Source organism: Microtus ochrogaster, unplaced genomic scaffold, assembly GCF_000317375.1.
Source record: "Microtus ochrogaster isolate Prairie Vole_2 unplaced genomic scaffold, MicOch1.0 UNK4, whole genome shotgun sequence".
Classification (NCBI taxonomy): domain Eukaryota; kingdom Metazoa; phylum Chordata; class Mammalia; order Rodentia; family Cricetidae; genus Microtus; species Microtus ochrogaster.
Window position 1 is genome coordinate 13,138,946 of NW_004949102.1, and position 19,953 is coordinate 13,158,898.

At 39.4% G+C, this 19,953-nt stretch overlaps 1 protein-coding gene and 1 non-coding gene across 3 annotated transcripts in view; both read left to right on the forward strand.

Moving 5' to 3' along the window:
* The window catches only part of Chrm2 (cholinergic receptor muscarinic 2), a 122,008-nt gene extending 106,959 nt beyond the window's left edge, over window positions 1–15,049 (forward strand). For both annotated transcript variants that reach the window (XM_026788579.1, XM_005365826.3), the window contains one exon: window positions 9,841–15,049. In XM_026788579.1, the coding sequence (XP_026644380.1) occupies window positions 9,881–11,281 (1,401 nt within the window). In that variant the 5' untranslated portion in view covers window positions 9,841–9,880 and the 3' untranslated portion in view covers window positions 11,282–15,049. The remainder of the gene's footprint in view (window positions 1–9,840) is intronic.
* Window positions 4,926–4,998, forward strand: Trnav-cac. Its single transcript has one exon. It is a non-coding gene; the product is annotated as a tRNA-Val (tRNA).
* Window positions 15,050–19,953: the final 4,904 nt, after the last annotated feature.

Below are 19,953 nucleotides of genomic sequence, written 5' to 3' on the forward strand. Positions count from 1 at the left end.
TGTGCAAATATTCCCATTTTACTGGTGATCCATGAATCACACATGAAGACTGACTGGGGTTAAGATGGGTACTGTCTTTAGGATTGGGATTCTTAGTCCAAAATGACCATTAATGGTGTCAGTGTCCATTCTCTTCTCTTGGAATTCGGCTGCAATCTAGTTATAGTTTCTGGGTTCTAGGATCATGAGGCTATTCCTCTTGTCCTTATATGGAATATTGCCATATAATATTTTGAAATCATTACATAATAAACAAAGTTAAGTTTCTTTCAGTGATGGTGGAAGAGTAACATGACAGCAGAGATTTGGCAATGGATTCTGTGGAGTGGCTTTAACAATCCATGGCATTCCACACATGCCATGTAAGCTAAAGGTAGGGCAGACAATGAATGGACATTGAAGACAAAGACGGGGATAAAGAAATCGGAATTGTCTATAGAAATTTGAATGAAAGGAAAGTCCTAAGGCTGCCCCAGGCCCCTCGAACACTGATGTCATTAGGTTAGACATTCTTTATTGTAATTGGGCCAAGGTATTTTCTTCCAATTAGTAAAACTGCAAAAGGAATGGTTTTTTTTTTTTTAGAAACTGTTTTATTGAAAACAGTACCTACAATGATACGTTATCAAATGTGACATCCAAGTTAACTTACACATATTCATAAATCATGCTCTGAGCCTCATAATTTGACAGAGTAAAATTTTTGGTATTTCTTATTTTGTAGTTGATACCTGCTCAGGGAGGAAGAGCCATTCTTCATTGGTGGTATGGTCAAAGACAGCTTTTAGGATTTGGGTTGGGTGTAAATTTGTGAGGAACTAATTCTTTTCTTACTACCTTAGGAAGAATAACATCTCTAAGAGTATGCGGATTTGAACTAAAATAGAAGTTTACAATCATCAAATAACCATTCTTGGGCCTATGGGTATAATTATTAAAAGCGGTTCACTGTCATAGCCATCTGACCCTTTGATCAAGAAGATATTAGTTGTTAATTTTCATGTGATAAAACTGGATGCTTGCCATAAGAGTGAGATTTTTTTGAATCCTGTGTTGAATGGAAGCAAATAAGAAAATAAGACATTGGATTAATTCAGGAAAAACAAAGAACTACTCAGTTTGTTTTCTAATGTTTTCGGAGCAATACAGAGTGCATGCTTGTTTCTTCGTGTTGCTTCTTTCAGTTGTTCTGTAGTTGTTTATTTGAACTACCTTCTAAATTATAATCCACTTAATCATAGGGACTGACGACCTGAAATGAGCCTACTGTATAATGTTACTATAAAAAAATTGAGAATGATGCATTTTAATTTCTACAATATTAGATCAATTCAATATAAAAGGGGCTTCAGCAGATCACATACCCAGCAAGGAAAAGAGATAAACTTCTGTTTTAGGTTTTGCTAAGCTAAAGCTTTAACTACCATATCCACAAACATATCACAGTCTTATACAAATAGAAGTTACCAGAAGAAGAGCTGTGTCACCCTTACAAAATGAGAAGCCAGCCTTTCGCTGGCACCTCCCATAGCTAGATAACCAGGACCTTCTCTACTGCTTCCTTCAAAAAGAAAGGCACACTAGACCTATGTTGTTCTTCATGTCTGGACATTGCTTACGGAAGGCCAGCTTTCTATAGTATGTTATCACGGTGTACTGATCCTTTCTGGGAGATTCTCCTAACCCATGGCCTCTAGAATAAGAGAAAAACCGTTTTGTTTCCCTCTCATTAACGTCACAATCCTTCCCTACTCAGCAAATATGCAACATATGTGTGCATATATATGCATACACTCAGGGGCAAAATCTCTTAGCTTCTCATTTCCTGCCACCTTGAGATGTGTTACAGGCTAATTAATTACAAACATATCTGCTAACTTTTTTAAAGGTCTAACAGTGTAAACTCCAATCTCATCTCAGCAGAGAATTCGTGCTAAACCTCCTTGACTGGTAACCAAAGATGCTGCTAAAAACTGATTTTCCACCAGACTTGAATATTTGCTCCCATCCATTTTCCAGCCATATATTGGAATATCTTTCCATATCATGCATTGTTTATGAATGGAAATTTTGTTTGAAGGCCTATATGTGAACTGCTCAAGGTTTATTTTTGTTTTTTTTTAAATACAACAAACTGGCAGAGTCTGGAGACAAAGGGGGCAGTGTTAGGGACATGTAAATATTTAAATGGTTTTTAACTAATGTGAAAGGAAAGAGAAGGGCATCAGAGTAGAAAGGGTTGGAGCCTTAAGGGATGGCCAACAATATTACACACATTTAGTGCCAATGTGATTCCCCCAGCATCGTCAACAAGAAGTGGTTTTATTCCAAGCACTTAGAAGAGTTGACTGCTCTGGTTTCAAACATAAACTTCTTCATTCTTTCTGACCAGTGTGCTTTCTAGTGGGACTCTAAATTAGTGCTTTAGATACATGGATCTTTGCTGACGCGATGCATCTTTTTATGCTCCATCTAAACTGCCATTCGATCATTTAGAAAAAACTTTAATCTTCTCAACGCTCTTGGGTTTCAAATTTTTGTGAGATAACACTGTGGTCATTTTGCCGAGTTCTAGAAATAGGCTGCAATCAGGCTCTGGGGAAACAATCATTTCGTTTTTCGATTGGAAACAATAAAAATAGTTGCTGCCCATTACTTTATATACTTCATTACTATTTTATTTTTATAGCCCCATTGACTCTGGGATGAATCATAAGTCTATGAAGCAGGTGTCATTTGTGTCATTGAAAAATGGGAAGATCCAAAGTTTGGATCTTTCAGAGGTGAATTCATTTCTCTGGTTCCACACAGTTACATTCTAGAAATTGCAGACAGAAGAAGGATAAATAGTCTTTGTTGTACACTCCTGTGTTTCAAATAGTAATAACCATTAAAGCCATGTCTATAAAACCAATGCTACTCATTTGTACTTTTTATAGAAATGTGTGCTTTTATGGGAAGAGTAATGTGTGACCCTGATGATTATGGCTTCCTTTTTCTTCATAAACTGTGCACCCTCAGACACACTTATAAGAAATATATGCCCAAGTACAATTGATTGTCTTACTCTCTACCCAGTTTTTGCAAATTGTGCTGCCCAAGCTTCCCATTATGCTCATAGGAAATGTCACTTATGTGTGCACTGTTCGCTCTGTACACAATTTCTGATAACATTTATCCTTTTCCTGATTGCTATGATCCACCCTTCAAGGGTAACATAAAAACCTTCCAACTACTCCTAAATGGAATTCCATCTTGTCTCCCAAGGTTTGTATCTTTGATCTACAACCCAAAGCTGTATGTTGACACATACTCTATCTCACCCCCAGCAGAAGGCATATACGTCCTGGAAAATTCTCCATAAAGGGGCATGTTGTTTGGAACTGCTCAACTTCTCGAGAATAACAGCTTTCATTCTAGAATTTTCTATCAGACTTATACCAAACCTCATTCCTTTGCAAATTCAATTCACATTTTTAATTCAAAGCAATGAATTAACTAATTTAGTGTTATTAAACCAGCATCCTGCCAATTTCAGGGTGGAAAAAAACTACTAAGACAAAATTTAAAAAGCCACTACATAGTTTCAGCTACTTAAGACAAAGAGAAAGACACAGATACAGCTGTGAGATCAGGCAACTTCCCATAGCTCTGCCGCCACTGGTTCATTTCCTCTTCTGCTCTTCGGGGAGGGGGCACAACCACCTGTAGACACAGAGTTTCCTCTGATTGGATATTTGATAGGGACTACACAGGGAAGTACATGTTTCATGCTGTAGTTTTAGGCCCATGCATTTTACTGTAATTGAGTGTAGAAGGAGCTGCTTGTTTATATGGCCGCCCAGAACCGAAATAACCACACAGAAACTGTATTAGTTAAATCACTGCTTGGTCCATTAGCTCTAGCTTCTTATTAATTTAACGCATTTCTAATAATCTGTATATCACCATATGACAGTGGCTTACCGGCAAAGTTTTGGCATGTCTGACTCTGGCGAGGAGACTCCATGGCATCTCTCTGACTCCGCCTCCTTTCTCCCAGCATTCCATTTAGCTTTCCCTGCCTACCTAAGTTCTGCCTTGCTATAGGTCCAAAGCAGTTTCTTTATTCATTAATGGTCATCACAGCATATAGACGGAACTCCCACATCAGTTGAGTTGCACTTTCTTGAATAAGAGAAAAAAGTAGTAAAACGATAGCCCTTGTCTGTCTCAGAGATTTGTCCAATTCAGTGCAGAAGAGGATAGAAACCAATGTGCTTATGCACATGAGATGTGCTTTTGGAAACCTAAAAACCCTGGCTTCACTGTGCTTATGTACATCCAGACCCCTTCTGTCTTTGGCAGGGAGAACTCTGTGTGTGAGGAATAACTAAAATCTGACTTGCACGAAGTGAGAAAGCGAGGATGCTAGTAGAACCACAGCTGCCACTCTTTCCCCGTTAGCCATGGCATTTTTCTAGGGCAAGTGGTGTTTACAATGTGTTTTGAAGAAGGGAAAAGATAGCATGGCTGACATAGACTGGAAGCTTGTCCCAGAATCACTAAGAATAGTGTCGCATTTGACAGGCAGCCAACACAGCCAGCACGCTTACCCTGCAGTAAGCTTGTGCATAATCCTGATGTTTTTCACATCGAAAGAATTCCTGAACTCTGTGTGTCCTGCCCCGGGGATCAGAATGCTGCTTCAGCTGCTTTCGCTCCTCTGTCATTTGATTTCTGTTTTTGTTTTTTTAACAAAGTACAAAATAGGCATGGATCTTAAAGGTACAACAGCTTTCGGCATGGCTTTTTATTTTTTTTTATTATTATTTTTTTCCGTTTATTTATTTATTAAAGATTTCTGTCTCTTCCCTGCCACCACTTCCCATTTCCCTCCCCCTCCCCCAATCAAGTTCCCCTCCCTTGTCAGCCCATAGAGTGTTGTTTCCATAGTGTAGTGGTTATCACGTTTGCCTCACACGCGAAAGGTCCCCGATTCGAAACCAGGCGAAAACATTGTGATTGAGTTTTTTTTCTTTAAATCCAAAATAAATTGTGTTTTTTTTTGTTTTTACTTGTTGATGGTGGTGCTGTTTTTCTAGACAAGGTTTCTCTATGTTACAACCTGGCTGTCCTGGAACTCACTTTGTAGACCAGGCTGACCTAAACCTCTCTGAGCTCTGCCTGCCTCTGTCTCCCAAGTGCTGGGATTAACCGTGTAGCTTTTAAGGAATTAGGCTGTAGTGGTAGAGTGTTTATGTAGTGTGCATGAGGCCCTGGGTTCAAACCCCAACATCACAGAAAGAAAAGAAAAAGTGAATTAATAATGGAAAACAGGATTTCACTTGGATGTGACGGCAGGGATGGTGCCAATGGAGACCACGGTAATCCAGATGTTTGTATAATGTGTATCTAGCAAAGTCTGCCATTTTGTGATATAGGTTGCTAAATGCGAAAAACTTACACATTTATGTGTGAATATTTCTGAGACATTTACTTTGAAATAACATGTCAATTCAGCGTGGGTAAATAAATAAGTGTGGGTCTTCTTTTATGTTTCTTAACTTTCGGGTTTTCAAGTTCAAAGACTTAGAGCAGTGGCTCCAAACCACTAAATTGCACTTCCTTGAGAAAAAAACGTGATGGCACATAACCTGGAGAACTGCAAGGAAAAAAAAGAGTCAGGCATCGTGAATGAGAGGAAGAAAAGGAAAGGGAAGGAGATGAACAGACATATTTAGGGAAGACGTACCAAGGAACCTTCTCTATTTCTTTCTTTTTTTTTAAGCTTTACAATCATTATTTTATTTTTTTTCTTAAATTTATTTATTTAATTAAGGATTTCTGCCTCCTCCCCGCCACCGCCTCCCATTTCCCTCCCCCTCCCATATTTATTTCGTTCTAGCCAACCTTCCTCTGGAATCCTTAAGCCTTGGCACCTGACCCCACATTTATCCAACTTCGTAGGTAGCCGGTGAGTCTCATCAGCCGTCTCTCCTAGATTAGAAATCTCTTGCAGGTGAGAACACATCCTATTTTCTTTGGGTTCCCATTTGTTCCTCACTTCCACCCCCATAGCCTCTCAGGGCATTTGAAGACCTGATCATAGCAGTGCTTCAGAAGACATGGGAACTAAGAGAAGCAAGGCCTTAAAAGTGCATCCCTGTGGCCATCCTCACTGCAACCACTACCAAAGGGAATGCAGGAGTTGGTGAGGAAGGAGGGGTACCCATGCTGACTCCCAATGTCTCCTCTCAAAGGAGAATCAGATTGAAGGGGGAAAATTGGAAATGTGCTCAGAGTCTGTGCAACCCTGTCCCAGTTCCCAGGAGGAGGTGGACTATTAACACAGCCAGTTCTGCAAGGACAGACTGGTTCATGACTCATCGACCAGTAAAAGTTAACAACACATAAGGTAAAAACAACCAAGTCAGCCTCAGCTGCACCAGTATTAAACTAGGTGAAATACAGCATTTCTCAGAAACAGGGACTTTGCTCCCTGACACTTCTTGAAATAAATAACTCCTTAGTTCTTCTTTTTTTCCCTTGAACTTGTTTGGTCTCTTACAGTGCTAATGGGAAAAAAAAAACCCTCAGTATCAGATCCACGCTATTCGTTAATTAGTAGGGTTAAGTGAGAGTTGCTAAGACCTAAAACAGATCATGGATTCTATCACAGTGACCATCCCTTCCATGGCAGGAAGTAAAAATCACATTTATAATATCATTTATCAGATTAACATACAACATATTTGTTTAAAAGAACTACAAAGCAAAGAAAAGTAGTAGGCTTGATTTGCATTTTAATCATTGACAACACAGTACAGGAATACTGCATCTCCCTCCCTCCCCCCCCCTCTCTCTCTCTCTCTCCTGGTGTGTGTCCTAGTATTGCTTGTCTATACTCGTGTTTAGGCTGAACACGTGGGACTGGATAACCTATCAGGGGCTCAGGAAACTAATTCTCAGCAGCAGCCCGTCTTAGATTTTCCTGATTTTCTTTCCATTCTTTTAAAGCACTCAGAGTGTTAGGCTTCCAGGTCAAGGCCGGATATAGTAAAGATAGGAGATATCAGGCATCAGATAAACCTGAATATAAATTGGGCACTAACTCTCCACACCTCTGACCAATGTCAACATTACGAATAGAAAAGTGAGACTGGTGCTTTTTAAACTCACAAAAATTATATGAAATAGCAAGTAAAACCTTGTAGTACTTAGGCTGCCTGCGGGTGTGTGTGTGTGTGTGTGTGTGTGTGTGTGTGTGTGTGTGTGTGTGTATTCCATTGGGATGGAAACCTAGGCATTTCACATGCTAAGCAGACACTCTAGCACTGAGCTACTTCTGTCTCCCCACCCAGCATGTTTGGTGATATAATTTCATAGTGATTAATTTTAGAATAATGTTTAGAACTATAAATGCCACATTTTTTATGTGTCAAACTCATGTACTAATTCCAAGATTTAATACCAGCATTTCCCCTCAAAGATGTAGTACTGATGTCTTTACATGATGCTCACACTTTGGTATAAATCAAGGACTCAACTTCATATCTGGACACCAGGCTTAATCTTGTAGGTCATTGGTATTTGCAAACAGATATAGCTAATGGGAGTATTTTTTAGATAAGCATTGGCTATTAATTGGTAAAAGAGTCTGCATAGAGTGCCACTAGTTTGAATATCAAGTAGTTTTAGTCTTTGATCCTTTGATCAGTATGTATCATAAAAACACCAGCCACCCCAGGACTTGCTCTGAAGAGTAAGTATGCTTATGATATGCTAATTGTTCTTTTGATGATTTTCTTGATTACACTGTTGGTGACAGTTCGCTATCATCGATAATGAGAATTTATTAGGTCTACCACCTCCTTCTACCCCACAGTTTCCCATGCATACACAGCTCAAACACACATAGATTCAGCCTTTTCCATTAGATGGTGTGAAAGGTTAAGAGAGGTGATACATTTACATCTTCTTGGCAGATTTAAATATTTAACAGCACGTGTCTATCACTTAGCCTTTATGGACTATCATTCAGGGACATATCACTTTAATCCTTGCTACAACTCTGAAAGAAAAAAAAAAGTTCGAGAAAATAAAGTTCATTGAATTTTAGCAGCAAACTCGAAATACACAGCTAATAATTTAAAAATGACACAAATGCCCACACTTTGTAAAGAAAACACAGAAATATGAATGTTATCTCTGCTATGTGTACAAAGGAACTAGGTGAAGAAAAGTTTTCTTCTCATGTTTCCAAAATATAATCAAGTCCTTATTAGAAACTAAATTTTAGAATACCACATTTCACATTTCCTGTGTGCTCTGAAGTTCATTCCAATTGTGGACCTCTGTCATTTGTGATGTAACATTATTGCTTTTATGACCGCAGAGATTTGGGGAACAGGAGTAGTGAGAGCTTGGTGGAAGCCAGTGTTTCTCTGTCAGAGAAGAGAAACAACCCCACATAGTGTGTATATCCTGTTGAAAGGAAGGATGTCCCTGCTTCAAATACTTGTATTTGCTTCTAAGTGGCATTTCCATGCCAGCATTGCCATAGCCTAATGGGTAGCTCTGAAAATTCCTGAGTTGCAATAGTGACTGTAGTTCACATCACATAAGTACCCCGTGTTCAGCATGGAGAAAGTTCCCAGGATCACTAAGCAATCTGTCTTAACTAGCAACCTCTGCATATATAAATCATTATGCTGTTACTCAGGAGTTTCTCATTAAGTGCAATTCTTCCAAGGAGAAGGGAGGCAGAGGGAGGTCATCAAAAAACTAGAAGTATGAGGTAAGGTACTGATTTTAGTTGTAAATTGTTTACTCGCTGTCCTAGTGATAAAGAAGTTCCTTAAACTCGTTTATTATCTCAACTTTCTTTTTCCTACAAGGGAGATGATGTAATTGCAAGGACTTTGTGTAGCTCTTAACACTTACTGAGAAAACACCTACATGAAAGACCCGAGGCTGCATTTTCTTTTATGATTTTTCGTTAAAAGTGATTCATAACACTTGTAAACAAGAAAAAGGAAAAGTACAACATTGTAGCATGCCTATCGCTGACTTGATGCGTGATACCGTGTCACTTTCTGCAACCATCCGGGCCATAGCTTCCTCTTCAGCAAAATGGAACATTTGTCAAAGAATAGTTAAGCAATAGACTTAATAGGGGCTTGAAACAAAGAAAATATTTGGAAGATTGGTAGAATCGCATCAATAATAAGGGATGATTCTTTTACAAGGTATGGAATTTTTAAATTCCTAGTGCTAAATGAAGATGATTACAATTGTAAAACAGGATGAGAAAAACAAATTTACTTTGGTTGGGTGCACTGGCTAGTATATTGTCTTTTTATCACTGCTTTCATCAATATTAATAAGGTAAAGGCTCAAACTGCCAAAAGGGAAAGTGTTATTGACTATAGAAGTTACACATACAATTTTATGCTCTGTCCCAATGTTTTGGCTCTCACTGGTTTGTTAGGTTTTATTTCAAAGCCAGAAGTTTCTGATTGTTTTGGAAAGTTTTAACTATAAATTTGATTTAGTTAACTCAACTCATAAGAATTTGTTGATGTAAACAAACAGACAGATATACATATAGATACTCATATCTGTATATGGAGTCACTCCTGGCATTATTGGGTCATAAACTTATAGCCAAGCCAACCGTTAAGAAAAATTTTCCATCCTCTATCTAACGTCTTTGCCTCTCGGGTGGGTCAAACAGGGTACAGTAAATATTAAGGATACAGAAGAATGATTGGGAAGTTTATCACAAGGAAGGAATCTGATATGTATTTGAATTAATGTTTCTATTATATTTGTTAACTTTATTCTATTTCCCTGCAGGTTTAAATGTTTATTTGGACACTTGGTTACTGAACACAAAATGAATAACTCAACAAACTCAACTAACAATGGCTTGGCTATTACCAGTCCTTACAAGACATTTGAAGTGGTATTTATTGTCCTTGTGGCTGGATCCCTCAGTCTGGTGACCATCATTGGGAACATCCTGGTCATGGTTTCCATTAAAGTCAACCGACACCTTCAGACAGTCAACAATTACTTCTTGTTCAGCCTTGCCTGTGCTGACCTCATCATAGGTGTTTTCTCCATGAACTTGTACACTCTCTACACTGTGATTGGCTACTGGCCTTTGGGACCTGTCGTATGTGACCTTTGGCTAGCCTTGGACTATGTGGTCAGCAACGCCTCTGTTATGAATTTGCTCATCATCAGCTTTGATAGGTACTTCTGCGTCACAAAACCTCTGACCTACCCAGTTAAGCGGACCACCAAGATGGCAGGCATGATGATTGCAGCAGCCTGGGTCCTCTCCTTCATCCTCTGGGCTCCAGCTATTCTCTTCTGGCAGTTCATCGTAGGAGTGAGGACTGTGGAGGATGGGGAATGTTACATCCAGTTCTTTTCCAATGCCGCTGTCACCTTTGGCACTGCCATTGCAGCCTTCTATCTGCCTGTCATCATCATGACTGTGCTGTATTGGCATATATCCCGGGCAAGTAAGAGCAGGATAAAGAAGGAAAAGAAGGAACCTGTGGCCAACCAAGATCCAGTGTCTCCAAGTCTGGTGCAAGGAAGAATTGTAAAACCAAACAACAACAACATGCCCGGTGGTGACAGTGGTCTGGAGCACAACAAAATTCAGAACGGCAAGGCTCCCCGGGATGGTGTGACTGAGAACTGCGTTCAGGGAGAGGAAAAGGAGAGCTCAAATGACTCCACCTCGGTCAGTGCTGTGGCCTCCAATACGAGGGAGGACGAAATAACCCAGGATGAAAACACAGTTTCTACTTCTGTGGGCCATTCCAAAGATGACAACTCTAAGCAAATGTGCATCAAAATTGTCACCAAGACCCAAAAAGGTGATTCGTGCACCCCTGCGAGTACCACTGTAGAGCTAGTGGGGTCATCAGGTCAACACGGGGATGAGAAGCAGAACATTGTGGCTCGAAAGATTGTGAAGATGACCAAGCAACCTGCCAAAAAGAAGCCTCCTCCGTCCCGGGAAAAGAAGGTAACCAGGACAATCTTGGCTATTCTGTTGGCTTTCATCATCACCTGGGCGCCATACAATGTCATGGTGCTCATCAATACCTTCTGTACACCCTGTATCCCCAATACGGTGTGGACAATTGGCTACTGGCTCTGTTACATCAATAGCACCATCAACCCTGCCTGCTATGCACTTTGTAATGCCACCTTCAAAAAGACTTTTAAGCACCTCCTTATGTGTCACTACAAGAACATAGGCGCTACACGGTAAAAGACCTTTAAGAAAGAACTGCTTTCAAGTGGGACTTGGGATGAGGAACAGAGACAAGAAAGCTGTCTGTTTATAGTGATCTATCATTGCACTTTACAGGCTCACTGCAAATGTGCAGTTAAGGAGCTCTACAGTGACACTTTTACCGTGCCCATGCTCCAGTTTGAAGAAAAAAAAATAAGTAAGCTTGTACCTTATAAACGCTGCCAGTTTAGGAGACAATGAAAGAGGCACAATGACATCGTGGGTCTGAGAAACAATCTACGCTATCTCCTACTCTCTTGAAGAAGGGCTGCTGAATCTGCAATCATGTCTCTGCACAAGAAGAGTGACCTTGTTTGTTCTTCCTGTTGTCCCTACGTGTCTAGTGAGGAAGAAATGACATGCTAACGCAGAGACCTAGACACAAGGAAGCAGACACTATACAATGAGTGATATGAAGAAAGAAAATCAAAGAGGAAGCGGAGACGATCTGCAGAGCATTGAGCACATTCTAGGCTATGCTGTGCTCTCTGATGAGTTTCAGTGTAATCGCTGCTTATTTCTTCTCTCCTCCCCTTTCCCAATATGAAAAGCAAGAAATCACAACAATGAAAACCCAGCTAGGTCATACTATTTTTTCTACTGTTTTTGTAGGTTCTGATTTTATATTGGGTATGGATAATACCTGCAGGACTTCTCCTTAATCTGGCCAGAGTCAGCCATAAGAATGGGCGCTCTGCCTCTCCCCACTGTGTCCTTGCATTGCTCGAGGGTGTACAAACCTATAAGGATTTCATTCACTTGTGTTCCTTTGTGTGGAATATTTTCACCCATCTGATTTTTCTTCTAAACTAACCTATCTTAACAGATTAGTCTGCCTAAGACATAAATATGCTTGGGAAACCAAAGTCATCTAAAATTAAATTTTAATTAGTTTAGAAAATGGTCAGTCTAGTTGGGGAAAGTTCACGAGGCCAAATGAATTTTGAAATGAGAAAACAGAAGGTCAGAAGGGCAATCTGTTTGAAATGGAACCTTCCTGACCCATGTGTCTGACCGTGTTAAAGTGTACAACATGAACTCCTGAGAGTCAGCAGGAAGATGATGCTGCTTTGCTCATTTGAAATCTTAAACAAGATTACTGTGTCAACCCCAAGAAGAAAAGACATTATACTCCATGTCTGTTAATAATGATATTCAAATTATACTCAAATGGGGTTTTCTATAACCAAGCTAAGACATAGGGGTGGGGGAAAGGGCCATGCAGAAAACATTTACTGATATTACCTGTTTCATGTTCTTCAAATTGTCTTCAAATCTGTGTAAAATTATATTGCTTCAAAATTCTCCAATCAGGAGAGTTATATTAATCTTTGCGGTATAAATATAGCAGATAGGCAAACAGCGGCAAAACATGCCCACAGGATCTGATGGGAGCGTTTATGTAGTTTTGTCATGCCATTTTTTTCGCTGTATAATCTGATCACAGATGGCTGTCACAGACATGATTAGTAAAGAATAACATTAAACAGATCATATCTGTGTAGGAAAGCCATTCTCGATACTCTAAATAAATACAGAATTAGATCGATCCACATTTAACTAGTTATTTTTGTCTTCATATATCTTCTCCCATTATATGTGATGGTCTTCCAATCAGATTTTCTAAGTGTGGGGTTAATGGATAGAAATTAAAGTTATAAATTCCTTTTTTCAAAGTTCAGGATTAAACTGATGAGCTTTGATTGCTTCTCTGTAAACCCCAAGATTGTTGCAAGGCAAATTGATCAGTCTGAAGTCCTAAGACTTATTAAAGTTATTTTGTGTGATTTTGCACATCAGCATCATCTCACCAAGTGGAAGACAAGGGATATGACAACAGCAACAAAAAGTGTTGTAAGCGAATAAGAAGCAAATTGCAAATGATCTATGTATTCATCCTTAATGAACATAACTTCTTCTTTGAGTAATTTTGTTTTTTTACCTGAAAATCTCCTATGCGTACAATATAGCATTGGTTCAAACAGATTAATTTAGTCTATAATTAGTTGATGTAGTTCCTTTAGTTCAGGATCACTAAAATGTAAATTCTGAATTTTAAGACCACATTCATTTTTTTTTTGTGTTGTTTCTTCAGCTAGTTGAGTGGAGAGGACTTCATTCCAATGTGCTTCTTGGTCTCCTGTAAGAAAAGTGATCCATTAGCTAACTTTCATTTTAAATTTGTTATATACCATTGCGATGCAGACATGGCTTCCATCAGAACCACCACTTTGGAGGCCCAGGATCAGGGTTTCTCTCTGTTTAGTTTAAGGTCAACTCACCATGAGCCAATCTTTGTCTTGCTCCGTGTCTCTATTGTATACTTCCCTTGATGCATTCTGTGCCTGATAATTTGTCACAGCTTCCACGACTTTATTCAACAAGAATCTGTCAAAGCCAAGAAAAGAATGAAGACAGACCAACAACCATGGACACTTTCTCTACTAGGATCAGAAGATAAAGGAAGGACATTGACATAATTAGAGGAGACTGTCTTCAAACATCTGTCTCTGTCGTTGCAGAGGCAATTTTTACCCTATGGACCTTAGTGATCCGTTGAGCTGTTTTGATCATCACAAGTGGGAATAGGCATTTGTATGTAATGAGAAGGAAGTTTGAATGCTGCTGTACAGGTTATAATGTACAAGATAGGCTTCCTCATCCCCTCCCAAAGAAAATGATCTGGCTCAAAATGGCAATGGTACCAGGACTGAGAAAGACTGGTTTCTAATAAGGAATTTCCGGAGCTTCCTTTCTTAATCCTATATCATATACAAAAGGATTAATGCAAATTGCTTACTTGTTAGACTAAAGCAAAGCTCACTCATCATCTAACAGAAACACTCCCCCACTAACTATGGGATTTGGAATTCACAGATGAAAGCACAGACCACATCTACACATCAAAACCAGCAGCTCTCACCCACCTGGAACATCTGGTTACAGCATCATGGATGCCAGTTGAGAGACTGCAGGGCTGTCCATGAACATAGCTGCTTCTAGTCTGATCGGTTTCTACTGAAAACACCTTTCTTTTTCAAATTAACGAAGAGCCCTTTAAAGAAACAACATGACTCATCTCTTTTGCTTTCCCTGGAAATGTCAGTAGCTCTCAATCCTTTATTTCTTTTCTCTTTGTAGCGATAATGTGACTATCCCAGAGCCGTATTGTAAAAAGAGAAGATTAAGAGTATGAAAAGAACCAGTTTATGTCTGGAGAAAAGGACTGATTGCCTCTTGACCAGTTCATCATTCCCTTAATGACAGGTTCTAACTATTAAGACAAGGTCATCACCGTAGTAAGTCATCTGCCACATCCTTTCACTCTCTGCCACTCACTGCTTTTGATCCTGAAGAAATGGCATGAGGGGAGACTGGATTTCAAAATGATGCCAACAGTTATTCAGCAGTGCAGTCAACTTTTACTTTTTTTATTTAGTTCATGGACAGTTGCTCCCCTCCTCAATTTGATAAGATCTCTGTCAGCCACCATAACACTGGTGTTGCAAATAGATTAGGAAGGCACCCACAGCTGGATAAACTTGTGCAACATGTATTCTCAGCATGTATATACAACGCCATGCCTCTCCAGTAGGCTTCCCTTAAAAGGGTGCACGCTATAGCATGAACTCTGTGTATATTTAATCTATCTTTCCGTAATATGCTGTATGCTTCCTATATATATTCTATAAATAAAATGTATAATAGAAATACATATTTCTGTATGCAAATAAATATATTATACACAAAATTATAACAGGCACTCTGGCATATGTGTTGTTTCGTAGAATAAGGGTAGAGTTAATGCCTTCCATTTTCAAAGAAAATCATATTTTGCACCAAGGGAAGAGATTTAAGAGCAGCGAAACTCATATCCACATTAATATTCAACTGATTTATCATTGAGTGTCTGGCACTGATTTTAGACATCTCTTGGAGGAATACATTAATAAATCTTTCTGGTATCAGCCCATGTGACAGCCAAGATTTCGTTCCCTGAGCCTGTCAAGCCTGCAATGAGAACCTTCCCAGCTGCTGTGGGCCCCACAGCTGTGTTGATCTCCTGTCTGATTGCCCTGATGAGGCTGCAACCAACCCATTCTCAAAGAGTCGCACTCTCTTCCAAATTAACTGATTTTAGTGAAATGAAAAATAATCACACTGGGAGAAAAGGATGACCTTCAGAGGGTTTTTTCCCCCTGACAAACAAGGTAAAGATGGCTCAGGCAGTGTGCTTCAGAAACCACTCTTTGAGCATGGGTCCAACAGCACAGCATCCCCTCCACGGCACACTAGAAAACCTTACTGAACTACAAAATGGCAACTATCCCAAAGAATTTAAAACATACATGGTTTGTTTCAGAGATTCTACATTTTCTCCGCACAGCTCCTTTTTCCTTCTTCATTGTTCATTGTACTATCTACATTCCTCAGAACATGCCTATGGTCCAAAGCATAAGTTTATTATTATAAGGGATATTGGTTAGACAATCTCAAGAAATATTTACATCTTACTGTGAAATATGTATCTACACACACACACATATACACCAAACATTGTGGTTATATTACAGTATAAACACCAAAGCATGCCTTGGTATGTAATAAGGAGGCTGTTTCTTTGTCTCAGCCACCCCAGACTGAAATAATCACACAGAAACCATATTAATTAAATCACTGCTTGCCCCATTAGCTCTAGCTTCTTACTGGCTGACTCTTACATATTAAAATAACACATTTCTATTAATCTGTGTAGTGCCACATGGCTGTGGCTTACTGGCTAAAGTTCCATCTGGCTCCGGTGGGGCTACATGGCTTCTCCCTGACTCCGCCCTTCTTTCTCCCAGCATTCAGTTTTCCCCCACCTAGCTCTGTTCTACCCTATCAGGCCAAGCCAGTTTCTTTATTCACCAATGAATGATATTTACAGCATACAGAGAGGAATCCCACACCATTGGTAGAGACTATTTCAACTCATTTTAGTTCCATTCCATTCTCTTACTGTGGTGTCTCTTCACCAGCTCAGTTTTGCCCACATGACACAATTAAATCACAGGAACTGGTGTTCCCAAAATGACATCAAAGTCAATTATAAAAAAACTGAAGGGAAAAAATGGTGAGTTCCCATTGGTTTCCTCTTGCTCTGGTGAAATATGCTCACTTCATAGTCTAGAATTTAAATGATTTTGTGTAAATTAGGTGTTGGAAGCGAAACTTACCTGAAAGTTACAAACACTGACAGAGGGGAAACATCTTGCCATCATCCAGAAAAAATTTTCCCCATACTAACAGAACTCTAGTTGTCTCCAACAAAAGAAACAGTGTGGCCAGTAGTGGTATTTAGTATTCAGTTAGCTCCTTGGGTTTGATTACTTACTGTTGTTTGTTGTTTGTTTTCTGTTTGTTTTTATTTAGAGATGGTGTCTCCAGTAATCCAGGCCAGCCTTGGACCTGTGATTTCTTGCTTCAGAGTCCGGAGGCGTCACACGCAGCTCAGCTGTTTATCATATAAGCAACACTATAGAATATCTGCTCTTTGAATTCCTGAATGCACACATAAGAAACTACAAAGAGAGACAACATTATACATATGTCTTCTATCCAGAAATTTACCTAAATTCTCATATGACCTAAGTCTTTGAAATGGGAATAAAATTGAGGTTTTCTTGGGGGATTTAAAAATGAATACCTTTTAACACATTATAGTAAAGTGGGGACATTGGGTGCCTCTGCTCAAAACAAGGGCTTACAGAAATGGCTAGCAAACTGGATAGCATCTACCCCACCGCACAAAGAGCAAAACTTAGCATGCACCTTGCAGTTTCTTCTCTCCTGTGCTACCTGCTCTCTTCCCTGTCCTCACTTGGAAGGCAGGGGCTTTCCCTTGTGGCTGTCTCCATTAGCAATGCCGTGATGTGCTAGGCATCACCGCACGTCTGACATCACCTGGAACCTTTGTTGAAAGCAGATGGTTACTGCATGCCAGAGCTTTCAGAGGCCTGAGGGACAGTCTGGGAATTTGTGTATCTAACACATTCTTGGGTGTTTCTCATGTAGATCACACTTTGAAATCAACACTATGATATACAAACAAGTTTTCTTCACATTTTAGACCTGTCTATATAAAGGGAAGTTGTTTTCAGATAGAAGTTGGATGCTTGTTGACAAAGGGCTTCTCATATTTCCTCCCTTGGGGAGCTTTTTGCTACTGTTCACCCTAACACTAGATATTAAAAAGAACCACAATCATAAATGCTTGAAAACAACTGGAGTTTTTAAATTTAAAGGCACATAATGAGGACCTAGAATCCTGTGTTAGCACTGCTAAAAACACACAACTTATTTTATATGAACACCTTAATGATTTATTTTTGGATGTATTATATATGGGAAACAGTCTTCACATGAGTTTTGAGAATGAATCATTTCATTAAAATGTTGTTTAGAATTGATGCCCAGCAAAGAAAAAATGCATCTAAATATTAATTTATCAACTTCTCTTTATACACATGAACACTTGTCTTAAATTTCTACTGCAGTGATAAAATACCATGATCAAAAGCAACTTAAGGAGGAAATGGTTTATTTGGTTTACAGCCAGAACTCCATTGTTGAGGGAGGCCAGGGCAGGAACTCGAGGCTGGAACCTTGAGGCAGGAACTGAAGCAGAAGCTATGCAGGAATGCTGCTTACTGTCCTGCCCAGCTTGCTTTTTCATGCCAGGCAGGACCATCTACCCAGGGGTGGCACTGACCACAGTGGGCTAATCTCTCCGTATTAATCATTAATTAAGAAAATGTTTTGGGTTTTTGTTTTGGTTTTTTGTTTTTTGAGACAAGGTTTCTCTCTGCAGCCTTGTAGCCTATCCTGGAACTCACTCTGTAGACCAGGCTGGCCTCGAACTCACAGAGACCTGCCTGCCTCTGTGTCCCAAGTGCTGGGATTAAAGATGAGCACCACCACTGCCCAGCCGCGTTTTTCTCAGTTGAAATTTATCTTCCCAGATCTCTAGCCAGTGCCAAGTTTACAAAAATCTAACTAGAACAATTGACCTCTCATGAACACAACCTGTCAATATGTTACTATTAAACCATAAAATTTATGTTTTTGTTCATCCCCCAAATATTATGTTAATACTGATATCGCAATATAAAACATACTAAACCTGAAAAGTCTCAGTCTTGAAATTAAAATCAAACACTTTACCAGTTCAAGCTCTTTAAAATATCCAGTCACTCTAAACCCCCAAAGTCTCTAAAAGCCCAGAGTCTTTCAGCTTTGAGATACATATACATAAGCGCGCGCACACACACACACACACACACACACACACACACACACACACACACATGCTTCCTTACTCTAAACAAGAGCCGGGGCACAGTTACAAAAAGATCAAAGCAAAATGGAAATTCAACAGTGCTCTAAAGTGTTCTTAAAGCTTGCACACACCCACAAAACAGCCCACCAAATTTTTTCAAAGGGAAAGTTCCAAAGTCCTTCCATAATCCTCCCTGAACCATCATTGCCAGGCTTTCCACAGCAATATCCCACTCCTTGTAGCCATTTCTATCTTAAATAGATTTCCATTTCTGTAAAAAAAATAAATAAATAAAAATAGAAAAAAATAATTTTAAAAAAACCACCATGACCAAAATCAGCCTAGGGAAGAACAGTTTACTTGGCTTATAGCTTACAGCGCTCAATGAAAGAAACCATAGTAGGAGCTAAAGCAGAGAAGCCATACAAGAATACAATTTATCAGATTGGTCCTCCTGACTTTTTCAGTCTGCTTTAAGGACCACTTGCCCCAAAGCAACTGAACTGCCCCCCCCACCCCCGACATCAGTCACTAGTCAAGGAGAATGTCCTGTGGACTTACCTACAGACAATCTAATGGAGGCATTTTCTCAAGTTCCTCTTCTCATAGAACTCTAGCTAGTGTCTAATTTATAAAAAATTAATAAAGCTAACCACATATGTGCAGGGACATAGAACATCCATGTACATACCATAACATAAAGATTTCACAGTATGTACTAGCATGAACACACAATATTCCCTTGGGTTTCTTATCAGTTCCCAAAAGCAAACCTTTCTATAACTTCCAAAAGTATTTTAAATTTTTCTATAAGAAGCATTGGACACTAGAGCAGCTGATTAGTATCAAAGAGAAACATCTCCTCTTTCCCCTTTGCAATGTTATTAATTTACTAAATAATTAATAACTCATAGCTGTTAGGGTCACAGAACTTTCAATCACACGTCTTCTGCCAACAGCCTTCCAGGTCTCTGTAAGTCTTCACTCCACTGCAATCCATGGATTGCTTGGGTACTGGTGGGAAGACATAGCCATCCAAGATCACTTCCCACATATAAAGATTCAGCGACTGTGTGTGTGTTCAAAATATGTGCTACCATCATCAGGAAAGCTTCCCAATATTACACACTTCAAGGCCAGCTCAAATATCTTTAAGGGAGAGAAGGAAAAACTGACCATACCTTAGCATACCCCTTTCAAAAATTTTCCCATTCTGACTCTGTTGCTGTAGATTGTACAGAATTTGGGAGTGATTTTTACAGCAAATATGCAAGCCAGACATAAGATATACATCTCCCATTTTGCTTAGCAAGACCAACCTTTTTTT